Source organism: Perissodus microlepis, chromosome 5 (genome assembly GCF_051167445.1).
Source record: "Perissodus microlepis isolate ML-2025 ecotype Zambia chromosome 5, ASM5116744v1, whole genome shotgun sequence".
NCBI classification, from domain to species: domain Eukaryota; kingdom Metazoa; phylum Chordata; class Actinopteri; order Cichliformes; family Cichlidae; genus Perissodus; species Perissodus microlepis.
The window spans coordinates 6,505,368-6,523,136 of NC_140465.1; the positions used below are offsets into that span (position 1 = coordinate 6,505,368).

At 39.3% G+C, this 17,769-nt stretch overlaps 1 protein-coding gene across 2 annotated transcripts in view; it reads right to left on the reverse strand.

The window, feature by feature from the left end:
- Window positions 1-17,769, reverse strand: part of cntn6 (contactin 6) — a 130,072-nt gene that overhangs the window by 21,396 nt on the left and 90,907 nt on the right. Inside the window, exons 13-20 of one of the 2 annotated variants that reach the window (XM_084927528.1) lie at window positions 11,946-12,073; window positions 11,194-11,384; window positions 8,937-9,054; window positions 6,068-6,226; window positions 4,911-5,060; window positions 4,214-4,284; window positions 3,562-3,796; window positions 682-797 (exon numbers count right to left, since the gene is read on the reverse strand). In XM_084927528.1, the coding sequence (XP_084783654.1) occupies window positions 682-797; window positions 3,562-3,796; window positions 4,214-4,284; window positions 4,911-5,060; window positions 6,068-6,226; window positions 8,937-9,054; window positions 11,194-11,384; window positions 11,946-12,073 (1,168 nt within the window). The remainder of the gene's footprint in view (window positions 1-681; window positions 798-3,561; window positions 3,797-4,213; window positions 4,285-4,910; window positions 5,061-6,067; window positions 6,227-8,936; window positions 9,055-11,193; window positions 11,385-11,945; window positions 12,074-17,769) is intronic. The other variant, XM_084927529.1, reaches the window with a different exon arrangement.

Here is a 17,769-nt window from a genome sequence, read left to right on the forward strand (position 1 = left end):
TGATTATATAATTTGCACATGATCAATAAAACCAGCAGGATTATATAAATTTTATAACTGAGCAGTAAATTTTTACTTGCATAGGCTTCAAATTATAATAAGTTGAATATTTTAAAACATTTCTACTCTTAGGAAGCTGAATATTTCATTGGATTTTCCCGTGTTAAACATGAATATTCTAAGCTGAGTTAAATACCTCTGTCTTGTTTCCAAACATGGAAACCTCTGTCTTATGACAATGTGTGTAGCAAACATTGGCAGCGACCTCAAAGCATCTCTGCAGAGGTTAGGCCACCTGGGTATACACTGCCATGTAAAATATCTGGGGTTTCGGAGACAGTGTTATTTTTATCTAGGTTTACCACAGCTAAATCCCAGGGGAGTGTTTGTTGTACAGGATAGTGATGTATGATGTTCACACATTCTCTTATTTATTTTCTCTCCCTTTTTTCTTAATAGCAGCTCTGAGACAGCCTTGGGTGCAGAGTTCTCTTAGAGACTGTAACAGCTGTCAACAGACCTCTGTGACTCCAGCACACACAGTGTTTTAATGCCAGAATATTTCGACAGCGTCACCATTGGTGGTTATATTCAGATGAGATCAGGTTATTGTGCTGTCAGCCATCTGGGATTAATTTTGTGTCTTTGTTTGAATGTTTCACTTTTTTTTCATTTTCCTACCTCATATGCAACGATCTTCTCACTGTTGGACCTTGGAGGAACTGGTTCCCAGAACACCTCGATCTCAGAGGCTGACACCGCACGGGCCCACGCTCTCGAAGGTGCTTCAGAGGGTTCTGTAAAGGATGGATTGTTATCAACAATGTTCCCTCTAAGCTGTGGCGCGTGTGCATTTGCACACTGCTGGCACAGTCTCTGCGCACAGAAAATCTGCGTTGCGCACAAAAAAAAATCTAACCTGAATTGAAATTAAAGTAAATACGTTAACAATTCTGTTTTGCAGTGTTAGTAAGTGACTGGCTGCTCCCGTATGGGATTAGAACGATGCCACCTTATCCCATAGTCCAGCCAATGATGCGATTCACATTCGTATATACGCAGGTAATCGACGTCGTTGACAGGCTATGACAGCGTCCTTATGTGAGGACACCAGTGTTTTAGCTAGCAAAGCGGCGTGGCTGATGTGGAGTGAAGCCACGTTAATGATGAAGTGTACAACCATTGGAGATGTGAGCAGGACAGACGGAACAATTGACGGGAAAAGTGTGGACTTTATACCAGTTTTTAAATTGTGTTGATAGGCCACGTAAAACCAGAGTTATGATAAAACTATCTGCAATGTTTGGTTTTCTTCCTGAGTACTGTCGTTGTTTATATTTACTGCGGGAAGAAACGGTAAAAACGGCGTTTTGTAAGGAAAACGCTCGAAAGCCTGTGAGCAAAAACAAAACCAAAAAACCTCCCTTTCCTATTGGTGGAAAAATGTACCATGTCGACCAATCAAAAAATGATATGGCAACATTGCACTTAGTTGTTTAGGAATGGGGGGAAGTTTTAGGAGTGACTGCGGTGTTTTGAGATGTGAGACATTTGCGACGTTTAGCGCAAATCTTGTGTAGTTAGTGTGTAGTGTAGTCAATAGTTTTGTTGTGTGTGTCAGAACAATGAGGCGATTACTGAATGTTACAGGTGTTACAGCAGTGATACATCTCCTGCTGTCAGGCCTGCAGGTATCAGGCTGGTGTTCTGCTTTATCTCATAGTGGACAGAAATTATTTTTTGGAGTGGCACAAATAATTTGTGTGGCATCAAATTTGCAGAACAGCTGATTGTTCTGTAAATAGTTTGAAATGTTTATTTAAAAAAACACCTTGGCTGCATTTTTAGGTAAACAGCTGCAAAAAACTCAGTAACTTTTTTGAAGAAGTAACTATATAATTAATTGCCCAACATTGGTCATTATATTCTGTATTTTGCAGACAGAGTTACAGGACTCTCTCCCAGGCCACAGACTCATACTCAAAAAGTCAGAGCAAATAATGATAATAATAAAGTTGTGTTTTCAAAATTGGAGTTCAAGTTATTTTTACTTCCAATAGTGTTAACATACGACACAGGTCATGAACAAGATTTTTTTTTTTTAATTTTCATTGTAAGTGGGCTGAAGCAGTTAATTAAAAGTAGTCTAACATAAATGTAAATGCTGTAATTTGATTATTTTAATAAACCATGTATCTTGGATGGATTCGATGCTGGCGTGACCACAGTGCACACGTCTGATGTCGCTCACAGTGGTCCAAGGCATCGCTCAGGGAGTTTGTGTGTTCGCTCAGACACATGGAAAATTAGAGGGAACATTGGTTATTAATGCACATATTTTTACTTCTACACAATAAAAAATATATTTTTGTCAGATCTTTTGGGAAATCTAAAAAAAATCTAAACACAGGTGTAATTCTCTAAGCTACATAAAACATGAGCGTCACTTGATTTTTACCTGTTAACTACAGAACAACAACTGCTGCCTGCTCTGAGACTTATTTCTGTACTACTCCATCATCTGTGACTCCGGGCAGACTCTTTTTTTTTTCTTCTTCTTTTCTGTCCCTCTGTTGCAATGATCCTGGACTAGACTAGACAAGAGCATGTCCTCACACTAACGACACACACTCGAACTTACAACTCTCCTAACCTTTGCACCAGTTTGTCTTGTTCCTCGAAAAACCTTGATACCATATCTCATCCCATTTTTGGTAAACTCAAAGTACAAGTTAATGGAGTCTATAATCATAAATGCACAAAAGCAAAAGAAAGCAAAAGACAACGACACAGTTATTTATGATATTGCCTTTTGTGTGTACCGTATTTCTCGGACTACAAGGCGCATTTAAAATCCTTTAACTTTCTCAAAAATCGACGGTGCACCTTATGTATGAATTCTGGTTGTGCTTACGGACCTCAAACCGATTTTCTGTGGTACACGGCGCTCAAAAATCTGTCAAAAAAATGTTTTAGTACGACTTTGGTAAGCTACGAAACCGCACCACTTGATGGATTGTCGGAGCATTATGGCTACCATAGTCAGGAGCCTCACGGAGTAATTCGTACTGTGCTTCAGCATAATATTACCGTATTGTGTGTGTATAAGGACCCCAAAATGTCAGCTGTTAAGAGACATGTTTACGAAGCAGATTTCCAACTCTATCAGTCACGCAGTAGAACACGGGAATAAGAGCAACTGTGAAGATGACGAATTTGATGGATTTGTGGAATGAACTGAAAAAGTGAGTGTATTGTTCTGTATTTTTTGTGTTACAACCGAATGATGCTGAGTTATTGTGAATGAGTTGAATAAAGTTTAACTTATTTGACTGTTTTGTTTCGCATAATTTGCCTTATGTATGAAAACAGACCCGTTCATCGACAGTGCGCCCCATAATTTGTGCCTTATGGTCCGAAAAATACAGTAATTGACACAAAATGCGTATTTTACATTGTTACCATAAAGCTATCATCAATACACTGTTGTCGTGAAAGCCCTATTTGCAGCTAAAAGTGAAAGGATACGTATTTATATTTGCAGGACGTGAAGACGCTCACCTTCCTCTGCAGAAAACACTCTAACAATGCGGCTGAACGGCCCCTCTCCCATATTGTTGTAGACTCCCACTGTCACCTCAAACAGGGACAGGGGTGCGATGCTGTCGTTTCTGTAAATATATCTGGATGCGTCAGGTGATGCCAGCACTGTCTGGATCCAGGTGCTGCTGCCAAGTGGGCGGAAAGCTACAACATAGCCAAAGTCCTCTCCGCTCTGCTGTTCCTCTGGAACTGGCTGAGATGGGGAAGGAAAGTTACGCCTTTGACCCAAACAACTGTGAGCAGAAATTAAATTAGGCAGCTGTAAAAGAGTAAAGCAGTAACAGTGTTTTATGTCTAACAAAGTTTTGAGCAAATCAACGGATCCAGCACCTCTCCGTGCTTTGACCCACATCCAAAAAATGTAAAGCTGTCACCTAATTCTGGATTTACACACGTGTAATTTGCACTGGCTCTGTATCTCCTTGTTGATTTACACAACAGGGGGAGTCAGCAGGCAGCAAATCAGAAAAGCTCTGCCTTTTAATTAAAAGCCATTCCACTGAAGCCAGACTGCTGCAGACGCAGTAACCTGCCAGGATTCCATTCTTATCAAAAGAAGAATACTCTGTCACAATGAATGCCCACTCAGAAATGCCCATGATCCTCTTACCTCCCACATAATAACAAGTTCTCCTCGAGCTCCTCCGCCACCACTCACGTTAATCGGCGCAACCTTGGGAACTAAACAGACACAAAAGGAAACTTGCTCATCCCTCAGTTCTGACTGTTATGTCTGACGCAGGTGCAAGAAGTAGTTCAAATAAGGGGATCGCAGGCACTATGTGGAGCTTCTGTTTACACAAAATGGGTTAATCACACAGGAGAGGAATTAGGTTTTTGTTGACAGTGGCATTACCACCCGTGTGTGCCGCCGTTATTAGCCGAGTGCCATATGTCAGCCCCGTGCGTGAGGCTCAACGGGAAACTTGTTCCCTTGTGATTCAACCAGCGGGATAGAATTACTCAGCTAACCAGTCAAAAAAAGACTCGCTCACAGCCATGTCTCATGGCATGTGCGAGTGGGAGATGCTTCTCTTGATGCAACCACTAATTAAACCCAACACATGCTCCAGAGTGCACAAGAGCTTAGTGCTGACACTTTAAAAAGCATTTTAAAAGTGTAACTCAATTTCCACTCTTCCCGCGTGCGACTGAGTAATCAAAGTAGTGGCATGAAAACATAGAACAGATTTGAAACATCACAGGGAGCACGGACAAAAAGTGGAACTAATCAAACAGTTAAATTACATTTTCCAAGTGGGACTGATTAATTTGTTATGAAGAGAAACAACAAATCGAGAGGGTACCTGCTGCTTTGGTTCGAATCTGTTTTGATGGCGTGCTGGGTTCTCCAACACCAACACTGTTGATTGCCACCACCCTGAATTCATAATCCACCCAGGGGTTCAACTCTTTCACTGTGGCATGCATCATCTGTCCAGGCACAGAATCAGGAACTAGGATTAAAGAATTTAGAATTGACATGTGTTTTGTGTTTTTATGTTTCATGTGTCACAATCACATTTGCTTCCCAGCGAGTATAAGTAGTTCATATACCAGTGAAATGCATGGAATGAAACTATGAAATTTCCAGCTTTAATCAGCTCGTCAGCATCTCTACAAGCATCATAATTATTGTCGATCGCACAGGTGCATCAGCATCTTGCAATGCTATTTTAAACAGTAACACAACTAGATAACCACAATTAATAAGCTGTTGCAGGACTGAGGATTTTTAGGCTGTATTGCCAAAAGTGGCAAGAAATTCCTGTGAATACCTGATATTTATTTACTTAATGATGGTAAATCAGCCCTCAGTACACGTGCATTTTGATTAGAAAAAATACATTTCAAAGTACAGTGAACAATAGCTCCCCTCCCGGTGGTTCTGAGGGGGACACAGAGGTGCAGCCTGTGTTTTATTTTTGGACAATAAAGTTACAATGGAAAGGTGGTTAATTTTGAAACCAACTAAATATCAGGATATGTCACTTTTATAGATCAGTGAAAGGGCGATGCTACTTATATGCAAACGATACTAAGCCATGCTACGTATCTGCGTGGAGAAAAATACCAGGAAATATGTAACTATAAAATTCTGTGAGTAAAAAGAATTTTATGCATTTCTACATCAAGACTTCTTGTTTATTGTGGAGCTATTCACAACTCACTAAACAGCTTCATTCACTGAAAAAGCTGCAAAGCATTTCAGCTTTCGTCTGTTACATGTCATACATGTGAAATGTGTCATAAATGGTTTATATGCACAAACTTTTAATACATCAAAAAATTGTTTTTAAATATTGTATTTTGTATTCATATCATGCCAGTATCATGTGAGGGAGCATTGCCTTAACTATGTTCATTTATAATCACCATAAAGAACACTGAATTTTGAACCTTGAATGATAAAAAACACATTCAATAAAAATATAACTGCCTGACGGTGGTGGTGCATTTGTACCTGTCCTCACAGTCTGCCAGCCTATAGAGAAGGGGGTCCTGGCCTGCACCATGTACTTAGTAACAGGGCTGTGGTTGTCAGCTCCAGAGCCCCAAGACAGTTGCACAGTAGTGTCAGTAATGTCAGTCACAACCAGGCCCTCGGGGGGCCCAGGAGGTCCTGCAACAAGAAGAGACACCTGCATCAGCCTCACTGCACGGCAGCAGCCTAAACAAATGAGCTCACGTCAGCTTTGAGACTCCACTGCAGGTGTTATTCATAACTTAGCTAACAGGCTGTGACACCACCATAATTAATACACCGAATATCACAGATCAGTGGGGACGCAGGTTACACTTCTTTTATCAGAGACTGGGGTATTTTTAATGCTTTAATTGTTAAAAAAAAACAAGTACAAGAAGAAAACAGTGAGTGAGCTCATCATGAAATCTGACCTATTTAGTTTCTGGAGATGTATGCCTCACACCAGCAAGAAAAACAACAAAAGAAAGAGAAACAGGTCGCTGAATATTTTTCTTTTAGGAGGTTTGTTTAGCTTTAATATGTAGATACATTTAAAAAATGCCTTTATTCATTATCACTGGGTTTCACAGATTAGTTGTACAATAGGTTAAAGTAACCTTGTCTTTACATACTTATAAACTAGGACTAGATAATGTATCCATGTTAAGACTTTGCTTTTCTAAGGTCCAGAAAAAACAGAGGTAAAATTGTGCATAACATTATATGTTGTCTAGCCCGCTGCAAGTAGGTGTACCTACTTACATTATGATACGTTTTTATTTCTATGAAGATATGTTGCATGGCCGAGACCCTTGGATGAGTTTTTCAGTAAAGATTTCATTTTACAAGTTTTGTGTAGTAGAATGAGCTTATTTTGCTCAATAGGCATTTTCTGTCTGAGGGAGGTTCAGTGTTTTTTGCTAAGTGAAAGTAGAGTATAATAATAACAAAAGACAACATTAATTACCAGGGATTTGGGAGAAAGGCAGATTTTTCAGTTGGTTTCTCACTAAAATCAGGGAACGCAGCAACATGGGATTTCCTGCAAAGCCCTGCAAATCTGCAAAAGTAGCGCTGTGCTCTAAATGCGACTAACTACTTCTGTAGGAAGATGATTGAGCATCAACAACACTGGTTTTGGATTATGCATATAAAAACACAATATGGAAAACCTGCATAATCTATATTGGTGGCAGACTCTTGATTCCCTGCATTGTAAATCTGAACGTCTCAGATTATCCCAGACCATTCTTTCTACGCCTAGTCTAACCTTTGCACTTTTATCATGTATTTCCTTTGTGTAATACGTCATGGTTGTGATGGCGTGTCTGTGAAGATATTTGCAAATTCAAATGGAACTTGAGTCTGCACACTTGGTTTAAGGTTTTGACAGATTTAAACTCACGTGAAGCTCGAGAATAAATATGAGCAAGCTTGACACAGTCTGTCTCTCATCTCACAGTTCTCCCTGGCAAAGCCTATAAGGCGCATAACATATGCATAAGCTATGCTAACACATAATAAAAATGGAATAAAAAGAGACAAAGGAAGTGTCTGGAGCTGCGGACACCATTATATCTCTGAAGGTTGTGTAGATGCAAGCACCCTGAACTCAACGTTGTTGAATAAAGCCTATTGTGCCTGGGTCACAGACATATTTTGTCTCTACTTAAACTACTGGCACATCAACCAAAGAGACGGGTATGTATGATATCTATAATCCTTGAGTATAAACATCAAAAATGCTCTCCCCGAGAGTAACATTTATGGCATGAAATCAGTTAAAAACATACTTTATAAAATGTTTTCTTGCATGAAGACTGTTTTTCTAGATACCCTTGAAGCTTTTTCTTACTCTTTCCTTCAAGTTAACTGTGATATAAGAGGCAATGAGTTTAACTTTATTTTCTCAAAGACTGTCATCAGCCTGAAAGTTGGAAACTGGGTAACACGTGTCAGGAGTATCTGTTTAACAGGACTAATTTAACTGACACATGTGCTTAATTACCCATCTGTTTTTTTTAACCACTTAGCCAACATCCAACAAGTCTGTCCAAGCAAGACGGTACGGGCAATTACAATCACAAGTTGACCTAACCTCCATGTCTTTGTGTTGTTAGACGAAAGCAGAGTGCGCAGAAAAGAAAAAAAAAAAAACATCACTGTGCAACCAGTTAAATCCAAATTATACTAACTAATCACAGAAACATCATTGGGATGTTTTTTTCACAAAAGATCTTATATGCAGAACACTGTTGCTTTGCATCTTTTCATGTGTAGAAATGCCTTCTTTTGGCATATTTCCAGTAAAGCCACTGGGACAAATTTGAGTGTAACACCATCGGGGGGATGGCTTACAAAGCCCTGTCTTTATGTCTAGACGGGCTCCTTTCGTTTGGCAGCATCATTCTCCTGGCTGAATTTGAACCGGCTCTCGTCTGCCAGTCAAATCGATCAATCAACGGCACTATGAGCAACCTGAGTCTGCATTGCCTGCAACAAGCCAACCGCGCAAATACAGGCGGCCGTGTCGTATTAAAAGAACAACTTTCAGTGCTGAAAATCATCAATATTTTCCTTCTGAAATCAGAAAAGGGATCTAACATGTCTTTACAGAGTAAAGCTTGTTTACCAGCAGTGAAAATGCTGCTAACACTGAAATGCTCAATGTTAAATGTAGAGGAGTTTTCTGCTTTATCGCCTGATTTAAAACTTCTGTTGGAAATTATATCAGCAAGTAATGAAATTTATGCAACAAGTCCCCCTCTTTACACTGTCAGTGATACAGCTCTTATCATCATCTTAAGAAACACAGACATGCAGAGTACTACAAAATGACAAGCAGTGTAAGGAGGAAAAAGCATACCTCTGACAATTAAGTCTGCTGCTGCAGAAACTGTGTCGATTTCAGTGTGTACCATACACACATACTTCCCAGAATGCTTTAGCTGAATGTTCCTCACCATCAGGTCACCCGCAAATCCCTGATGACAGAGACATATGCGACTGAAAGTCTCGGAGAAGAAAAAACCTCCACCAAAAGCAGCAAAGTCAAAGTGAAAAAAGAAAAGACGTATAGGAAATCCTCAGGAGCACATTCAGTTTCATTCTCAGCCATGTGCTGCAAATCCTCCACAAAAGGAGCTTGGAATAATCAACCACAAAATAAAAAGAGGCAAAAGAAATTAATTTGGTTTTACGTTGTAAGAAAGGCTACACAAAATTGACTTGTTTTCAGTGTTTTCAGTATTTGTTGTATTTACACTTTAACCTTACAACTCGGCTGAGTGGCTCCAAGAATAATTTTCAGAGATGCTTTTTTCAATTTGTTGCTGCTTGTTCACACACACACACACACACTTGTTTTTTGTTTTGTTTTTTCCCAGAGAAATACAGAGACTCTTTGTTTGTTTGAATATTTTTAAAGGAAAGTCAAACATCTGTTGTCATTACGCTCACTGTGAAATGTTAGTGTTTTACGGCAGCTTCAGTGGCCCTGCTATGATCAACCTGACAAAGCATAAATCTTGCAATCACAAAGATTTTGGCTCCTTTGTGAAGGCTCAAATTGATTGATTTGCACTAAGATCTCCTCTGGGCTAGAGTCTCATCCTTATAGGCTCCCTCGTCACGACTCACAGTAATATCTGTTGGCGTCTGAATTGAATGTACACAGCTTTCACGTGGGTTTAAAATGGAGCTAGCCTACAAATACCAGTTCCCCTGGTGCCTTCATGTTCTCACAGAACCAGTTCAGTGTATACAACTTTAAGGAATAATTTGACAGGGTGAGAAATGCGCTTAATTAGCATAGAATCCAGAGAAAAGAGTGATACCACTCACTTGTCTCAGAGACAGGCTGGGAGGCATTTAGCCTAGTTTAGCACAAACACTGAAGGGAATTCAAAACCTTTTTTTTAAATTCCAGGACCACAAAAGCTTAACAATTACAGACAAAATACTATATGTGAATTTATTCATTGACTATAACGCTATAGGTATGAGGAGGTTAACTGAGTTTATCATACAGATTGCCTGAGCTCACTAATCGCTACATATTATTTTATTAACCCAATATAATTAGTACGTTTTAGAAGCAAACGTATGTGTTTTTGTCAGCCGGTCAGCCAGCTACCATTTCTTCTGAACCAACTTCAATTTGCTGTCTTAAAATTTGAATGGAAGATTATCTACATATTTACATATTTAATCATGTTTGTCTAATTGTTGCGGAACAACAATTTACAGAGTTGCAGGCATGTACCTGATATAATTGTGCAGTATGATCATGAAATACATCCATTAGCTGACATTTTTATGGGTAAATAATATATTTTTTTAAAAAGTTAAATGGCAACACACTGCATCGTGCAGTACTCTGTCATTTGATGGCTGTAACCTATACAGAAGTAGCCAAGGGAGCAACAGCTATTAAGCTGCTGCTGTTATGATGAGTTGATGCATGTCTGTGCTCGAAAACAGGACAATAGCGTTTCCTGACTCACTGCAATAACGTGTGTCAAGATGTGGGGCCTGTGTGGGCAGTGATGGGGATATTTTGACACATGTAGGTCCTCCTAAAACCACATGTTGCCATTTTTATATTTCCATTTGTTCCAGTTGTTTTTTTTCCAGGTGGAAACCTCTGAGGCTGAATAATGAAGCCAGTGAGGTGCAGGTCTATAATCTTGTCCCTGACGTCCTCGCGCTGCTCTTTGGTCTTGCCCGTGATGATGATGAAACTGACTCTGTGTACAGGTGTGCTTTATATACATAACAACTTGGGATCAGAAATATATGGGATTGACTGTGCCACATGGGCACACAGCCACTCTGTGGAAAACAGAATAATAACTCGCTTATTTCATTCAATGAATGCAAATCAGTTTATAGCTTTTATGGACCTTGCTTTCTCTGGATGTATGTCTGATACTCTGCCTCTCTTCATTAAAATGAGAGACTGTTCCTATCTTCAAAAGTCAGAAAACTTACAAATTCAGGGATCAAATAATTATTCCTTCCACTGTATGTTTGAAATTGATTTGGATTTTACTGGATCCACCATGTTTGTGACAGATACAGACGTGGTGTATTTTCATCAAACGCAAAGCAAAAAAGCTAACCATCATATGTATACATACTCCTCCAATCATCTCAAAGTGCTCCTGTCTGTTGAAGTCGATAGCTTTGCCGTTGAAAAACCACTTGAAGATGGGGCTCAGGGACGAATCACTAGACACCTCACAGGGCAACACGATGCTCTGTCCCACGCTGGCATCCAAGCTCAAGGGTGGAACTATGATCTTTGTGGGCTCTTGGGGAGAAAAACACATTGACTTGTTACTATATGCAGCACAGTGTCGCTATCAGCCAAATGAATAAGGTAATGAAGCTTATTTTGCCCAGAATCACGAGACAGATTTTGGTCTAGCAGTGTAATTAAGCGACCTTAAATAACTTCACTTAAAAAGCAAAAGCCGCCCATAACTCAGTAATGAATAATTAAAGACGCTGCAATCACAGTGTCAACTAGAAAGAAATAAAATGACTCTCTCACTCTCGTTCTCTATAATAATCATCATTTAACAACCCCAAATCTGAAAATGCTACAGGAGCTCTTTTTAAATTAAATGAAAATATTCTTCACTCACAGCTATAGATGTCAGTGGTTTGCCCCACTCTGCTACATGAACAATAACTCAGAGCTGACAAAACCTCGCATGACTTATATGTCTGTCAGAGCGGCAGGAACATAAAACGGCTATATATTTCATTATCCATTTCATGCTTGAGCTACTATTTTTTTCCCTCTAACAAAAGTTTAAACCCTCGGCTTAGAAGGTACACTAAAAAAAGAAAACGTGGAAAAGAATACCTTTTACCACCAGTGTCCCTGTGCTGCTGGAAGTACCAAAACGGTTTCTGGCCACACATGTGTACCTGCCTCCATCCGATTTGGAGATATTGGTGATGCGAAGAGTTCCATCCTCCATGATGGTCCGTCTGAGGAGAGAGACAAAACTGAAATAGCCCACTTCTTTATGACTTCTTTAGTAATTAACCGAATGAACAATGATGTCAGGAATCAAAGGGACCAGCTCTGGCTGTGATAAGAATTCATTTCTCAAACCATTTGAACTTTCTCTCTTTTATCTTTCTCGATTTAATTCTTTTTGAATGAAGGCTTTAGAATCTATTCCAAAAATCTATTTGCACGCTTCAAAAGATAACAATTATCTTAGCTGAAGCAGAACAGATTTGCTGTAGGGTCAGCACAGTATTGACAGCACAATAGCTTAAATGCACATATTAATTGGACACACAACAGGCCACCGGGGCCGGGCGGCATGGTGATAGGGCGAGGGGAGCAGCGCTGTAGAGAGGGATCTTTACCTGCAGCCTTATCGCTCTACAACATGCAGCGATTATATCAACATGCTATAAGCCATTTCTGAAATGCAATAATATGGTGATATACAAGAATCTCGCCTTGAAAAAAGCATTAGGCTGGCAGTCTGATTAGAGAGCGAGACAAAAACATAACTAAAACAACAGCTACACAGAGGAATGATGGCCTTGTTGTAAGAGCGAAACAGCTGGTGACTTACTTTTGTGAACTACATTTTCCTTTGATACAGGAGCTCTCTGTGGTCAATAAAGGTGGGGCTTCTTTTGGGGACTGTGATTGGGGATTTATTACATTTTGAAAAAAAGAAAAACATATATATATTTAATATGTCATATAAAATCATATGTAGTACTGTGCAGATGCCTTGAACTGACCCCCATTTTATTTTTATTTCACCAGGAAAATGGGAACTAGATGCATGAATTATTGGCATAAGTGTAGGCATAGTACACTGAAATACAATATATAAGGCAAAAATAGAGTTTGTTCAATTCTCATAAGGCTCAAAGTCAATATTTGGTATGAGACCCTTTATTATTTCACACAAGCTGAACTCTCTCAGGCAAGACTATTCCTTAAATAGTCTTCAGGAATAGCTCTCTAGGTTTCTTGAAGAACATTCAAAGTTTGTTTAGACATCTTTTTGTCCCATTTTCTGTCCCACACTGCTTCAGTAATATTCAGGACAGGGCTGTGGACTTTTTGTGTTTTTACTGCATTGGCAGTGTGTTTGGGATCATTGCCAATTAAAGTTTTCAAGATCAAGAAATATTCAAGGACTATTCAAGACAAGGTGTCCAACACCGCTGGCTGAAATATGGCTCCAAACCATGACAGAGCCTCCACCATGTTGTACACATGGCTGTAGGCACTCACTGTTCTCTGTCTCTCTTCTGGCTTCCTCTGTTTGAACCAACAGGGCCGGGATAGCGCAGAAGTAGAGTGGTGCCCCCATGATCAGAAGGTCAGGGTTTGAATCCACTGAACGGCTACCCTGAGGTACCCCTGAGCAAGGTACCGTCCCTACACACTGCTCCCCGGGCGCTGGATTGGTGGCTGCCCACTGCTTCACTGAGTGAATGGGTTAAATGCAGAGAGGAATTTCCCCATGTGGATCAATAAAGTGTACATACATACACATACAACAATTTCAAATTTGGATTCCTCCCTCCTGTTACTGCTAATTTTGATGAACCTCAGCCTTTTTCCCCCATTTCTGTTGCTTAAAAATGACTTCTTGACAGCCACTGAGAACGTTTCTCATGAGGCTTCAGCAAACATATATAGGTGAAGAGCCAAATGCATCTCTCAGGTCCTGTGTCAGGATACTATAGATACTATTCACTTGCCACATCTTGTTCTTTCTCTTGTCCAGTTTCCCCAAATCTTTACAAGTCACAATCAGTGTTGGGCAAGTTACTTTGAAAAAGTAATTAATTACAATTACTAGTTACTTCTTCAAAAAAGTAACTGAGTTAGTAACTCAGTTACAAGATTCTAAAAGTAATTAATTACTTGAAAAGTAACTATTTCGTTACTTTAAAAAAACGTTTAACCCTCTGGGCTCCAGGGTATAATTGGCCATTTTTAACCACTTTTGATGTTTCCTCTACATTTCACCTTTAAAAACTATTTACTTTGCCTTGTTTGGTATCATCCTTTTCAGCACAACCTCACGTGTCTGAATTTACAGTTATGTTTTCATTTTGACATATTGTGTTAACACAATTGATCTAAAATCAGACAAAAACATAAAATCCGAGTAGAAAAAGTTATATTTTTTAACAACCACAAACATGTTTATTGAATCATATTTCATAACTTTAAATGCAAATATAAATGGTCAATTTTAAAATCATATGCACAAGTTTTGCAAACAACAAAGTTATTTGCAGCTATTTACCTTTTACCCTCTATTTTTATAACCATTTCAAACTATTTATATAACAATCAGGTGTTCTGCATTCAATATGTACAAACTCTCTCTCTCTCTCTCTCTCTCTCTCTCGCCGTCACTCCTAAAACTTCCCCCTCTTCCTAAAGAACCAAATGTCATGTTGCCATATTATTTTTGATTGGTCGACATGGTGCATTTTTCCACCAACAGGAAAGAGCGTTCTTTTGTTTTGTTTTTTTTAATTTTTTGCTCATAAGCAGAGAGTGCTTGCTGCGCTGTCCTTAGATGTTAGACGAGACGAAACTATTGAGGAAAAAATGCCGCATATATATTGTTTATCATCTACATCATGGTTTTACGTGGCCTATCAACACAATTAAAAAACTGGTATATATCACCTTGTTGCTTTGTCATCTTGAAGTGGTCATGTGATTGGCTTATGGCGACTACTTTAATCTTCCTCAATCAAACAGCAGCACTCATGCCATTGTTTTGCCCCCTTAGCTCCAGGTGTTGTGCGAAAAAGTGATCGTGATTGCCGTCTGCCGGAGCGCGCGTAGCTGCTTAAAGCTCTAGCGCCCAGATTACTTACAGCTAGGGATGGGTATTGTTTAGGTTTTATCCGATACCGGTGCCAAACCTGTACTTTTGAAATGGTACCGGTGCTTAAACGGTGCTGAAACCAGTGCTTAAAGAATGGAGAACACAAACTTTGTCCAAAAACCTCTTATGTTTTTATTTTTAGCAGTCTCCTTTTTTCTGCAAAATGATAAGAACCGTCCAGCCACCCGCACAGGGCGATTCGTGCTAACTCACTAATGGAGATTTACCACACCCGCAGTAGATGTGCTCGGTGTGAGGTCTTGCAGCAAGCTATCAAATACGGTGCATTTCTCAGCTTTTAAAAAAACACTATGTGTCGCCAGGTGTTTCATCAAATTTGAGGTGTTACCTCTTTTGCACAGTATCACCTTAACCTCTTAAGCCCCAAAGGGGTTTCTTAGCTTCCTGCTCGAAAATGCAATGCCCAAATTTAATTGATTATTTCTCTGCAATTACAAACTCTGTGCTTACAATCTTGATATCAAAATAAAGCTAACACTTGTGAAATTTCATCAGAGGTGTAAATATTGAAGCAGATATTACTGTGTCAAAGTTACTGAGAACACAGAAACACAGAAAAAGTAAGTAGATTTTATCCTCGCCTATTTTTTTTTTTTAGCATATGCCTCAGTTCACATTTCATTACAGAAATTTAGTAACCAACATATAAACATCAACTGTGCAAAGATTTATGTTTGTAAAGTGAAACAGTGAAAAATTACAGCACTGTCAATACATGAATATCCAGACATTGTACAAAAATGTCCAATTTTGGCACACAATTGGACACCATGCCAGTTGAACTTTTTAGGTATTTAAGAGCAGAAATTAATTAATTTTATTAAGATGCCTAAAAATGTTTTATTTTTTTTAAAAAAAAATACATTTTTGAAGAATTAACCACACATTCTGCCGTGCGCATGGAGCGCTTCGCCTTGGGCATTTTTAATCTGTAGCTCTGCTCTAAAAGAACGTACGTACCTGGGCCCGCCTACTATCCTTGGAAAGGTAAAATGATTGGCTAGAATCCAAAGTGTATGAACCAAAGCACCGAAATGTGCACTACTTTTCGTTCTGGTTACTACCGTTTATGTCAGAACCGGTGCCATAATGGCACCGGATACCGGTACTCATCCCTACTTACAGCTACTTCCGTGCGACTGATATAAGATACCGTAATCTGAACACAGCTTCAACCGTCTGTTAGTTGAAAAAAAGTAACGTGACAGCACCGCATTTTCTTGTTAGTAACAGTAACAGCGTTGCAACGATAGGAATAGTAATTAGTTAGATTACTCGTTACTGAAAAAAGTAACGCTGTTAGTAACGCCGTTACTTGTAACCAACATTCTGGCCAATAGCTCTTTGGGAATCACCTTTTTGGTAAGAAACATAGTATTATGCCTGTCAGACTCAAGGAGCAAATGATGTGTTTGCAACAGCCTGCCAGTGACTAAGTGCCTAAATATACTGTTATTTAAAACTGTCTATTTGCTAAGTTATCTGTCATGTGCTGACACAACACCGGTCAGTCTATGAGTAAGATGTCCTTTTTATGTTTGAGTGATTCATGGGCTAGTGTTACAAGTGGCCTGACCAAAAAAAAAGATTATATCGGCATGATGGATTTTAGAGTCTGCAGGTATTTCTTCCCAAGAGCTGACAAGGTAGGATAACCTGTATTTTGCCTGAAAGGGGAAATCGAGGCCAAATAAGCTCATTGCGCTAATTGCTTCAAGAGTGCGTAATAGCTGAAGATGATTCAGCTGAGTATATAAACATTTTTATCTGTTCGATCTTCTCTGCTCACTCGTGGGGGAAAGGCTCAGAAACATTTTAATAAGCAAATCAACCTTTAACGATAAAATGAGTGGATGAAAATATAAATATTTTCAGGTTATTCAGACTGACATTAATATACAACTTTGCTTATACTACTTTACGTTACGCCCTGGAATTTTATTTTGCCACCTCGGTTGATAACAGAGAAGTCGGAGATCACAGAAACACACGCATAAATGAGGCAGATAATGCTCTCCTGTTGTGACCTTTGGATTCAGTAAATCAAACAAAAATGCTGTGAGCAGCCAGCTCAAAAAAATCAAACAATTTCATATTGGCTTCCAAGAATAAATATGTATTCGCTCAGGCCAAGCTGAGACCCAGGGAGCATGTCTGACACAGGGTGCTTTGCGCTGATTTATTGACAAAAATATCAAACACTGAGTGATGGAGGCACACTGAGAACATGACCCGAGGAGCAATGAGCTGCAAAAACAAATAGAAACGTAAAGAACTATCTACTTTGTAGACAAACTGCGTTCCAAGCTGTGAATTTCTATTCTTGTTCAAATGTGCTGCCTGGGTAATTTTTCTCCCTTTCCTCAAGACTGGCCCATGGAAAATATGATAAATAATCAATCCCACTGGTCGCATGTTGAGGCAGGTCTGCAGAGCTAAGGAAAGCCTATGGAAATGTGGTTGTACATAATGATTGGAGCGGGAGCAGGGAGGAAAGAAAGAGGGAGCATGTGATAATCGACATGAAAATGAAATCGAAAAAATATAGTCACTCTGTGAAATAAACAGCACTAAGGTCAGATTTACTTTTTAGCATCTAGAATGTTCTTCTTGATAGAAACAGACAATTTGATACTCAAACCAGTGTGCTTTGACTTTCAAATATCTCGCACTTTGTTTTTGATGTGGTATAATATGAAGGAAATGTATTAACAATCCATTGCTGGTTTCTTGGAATACTAATTTTCCAAGGAGAATGGACAGCTCTTC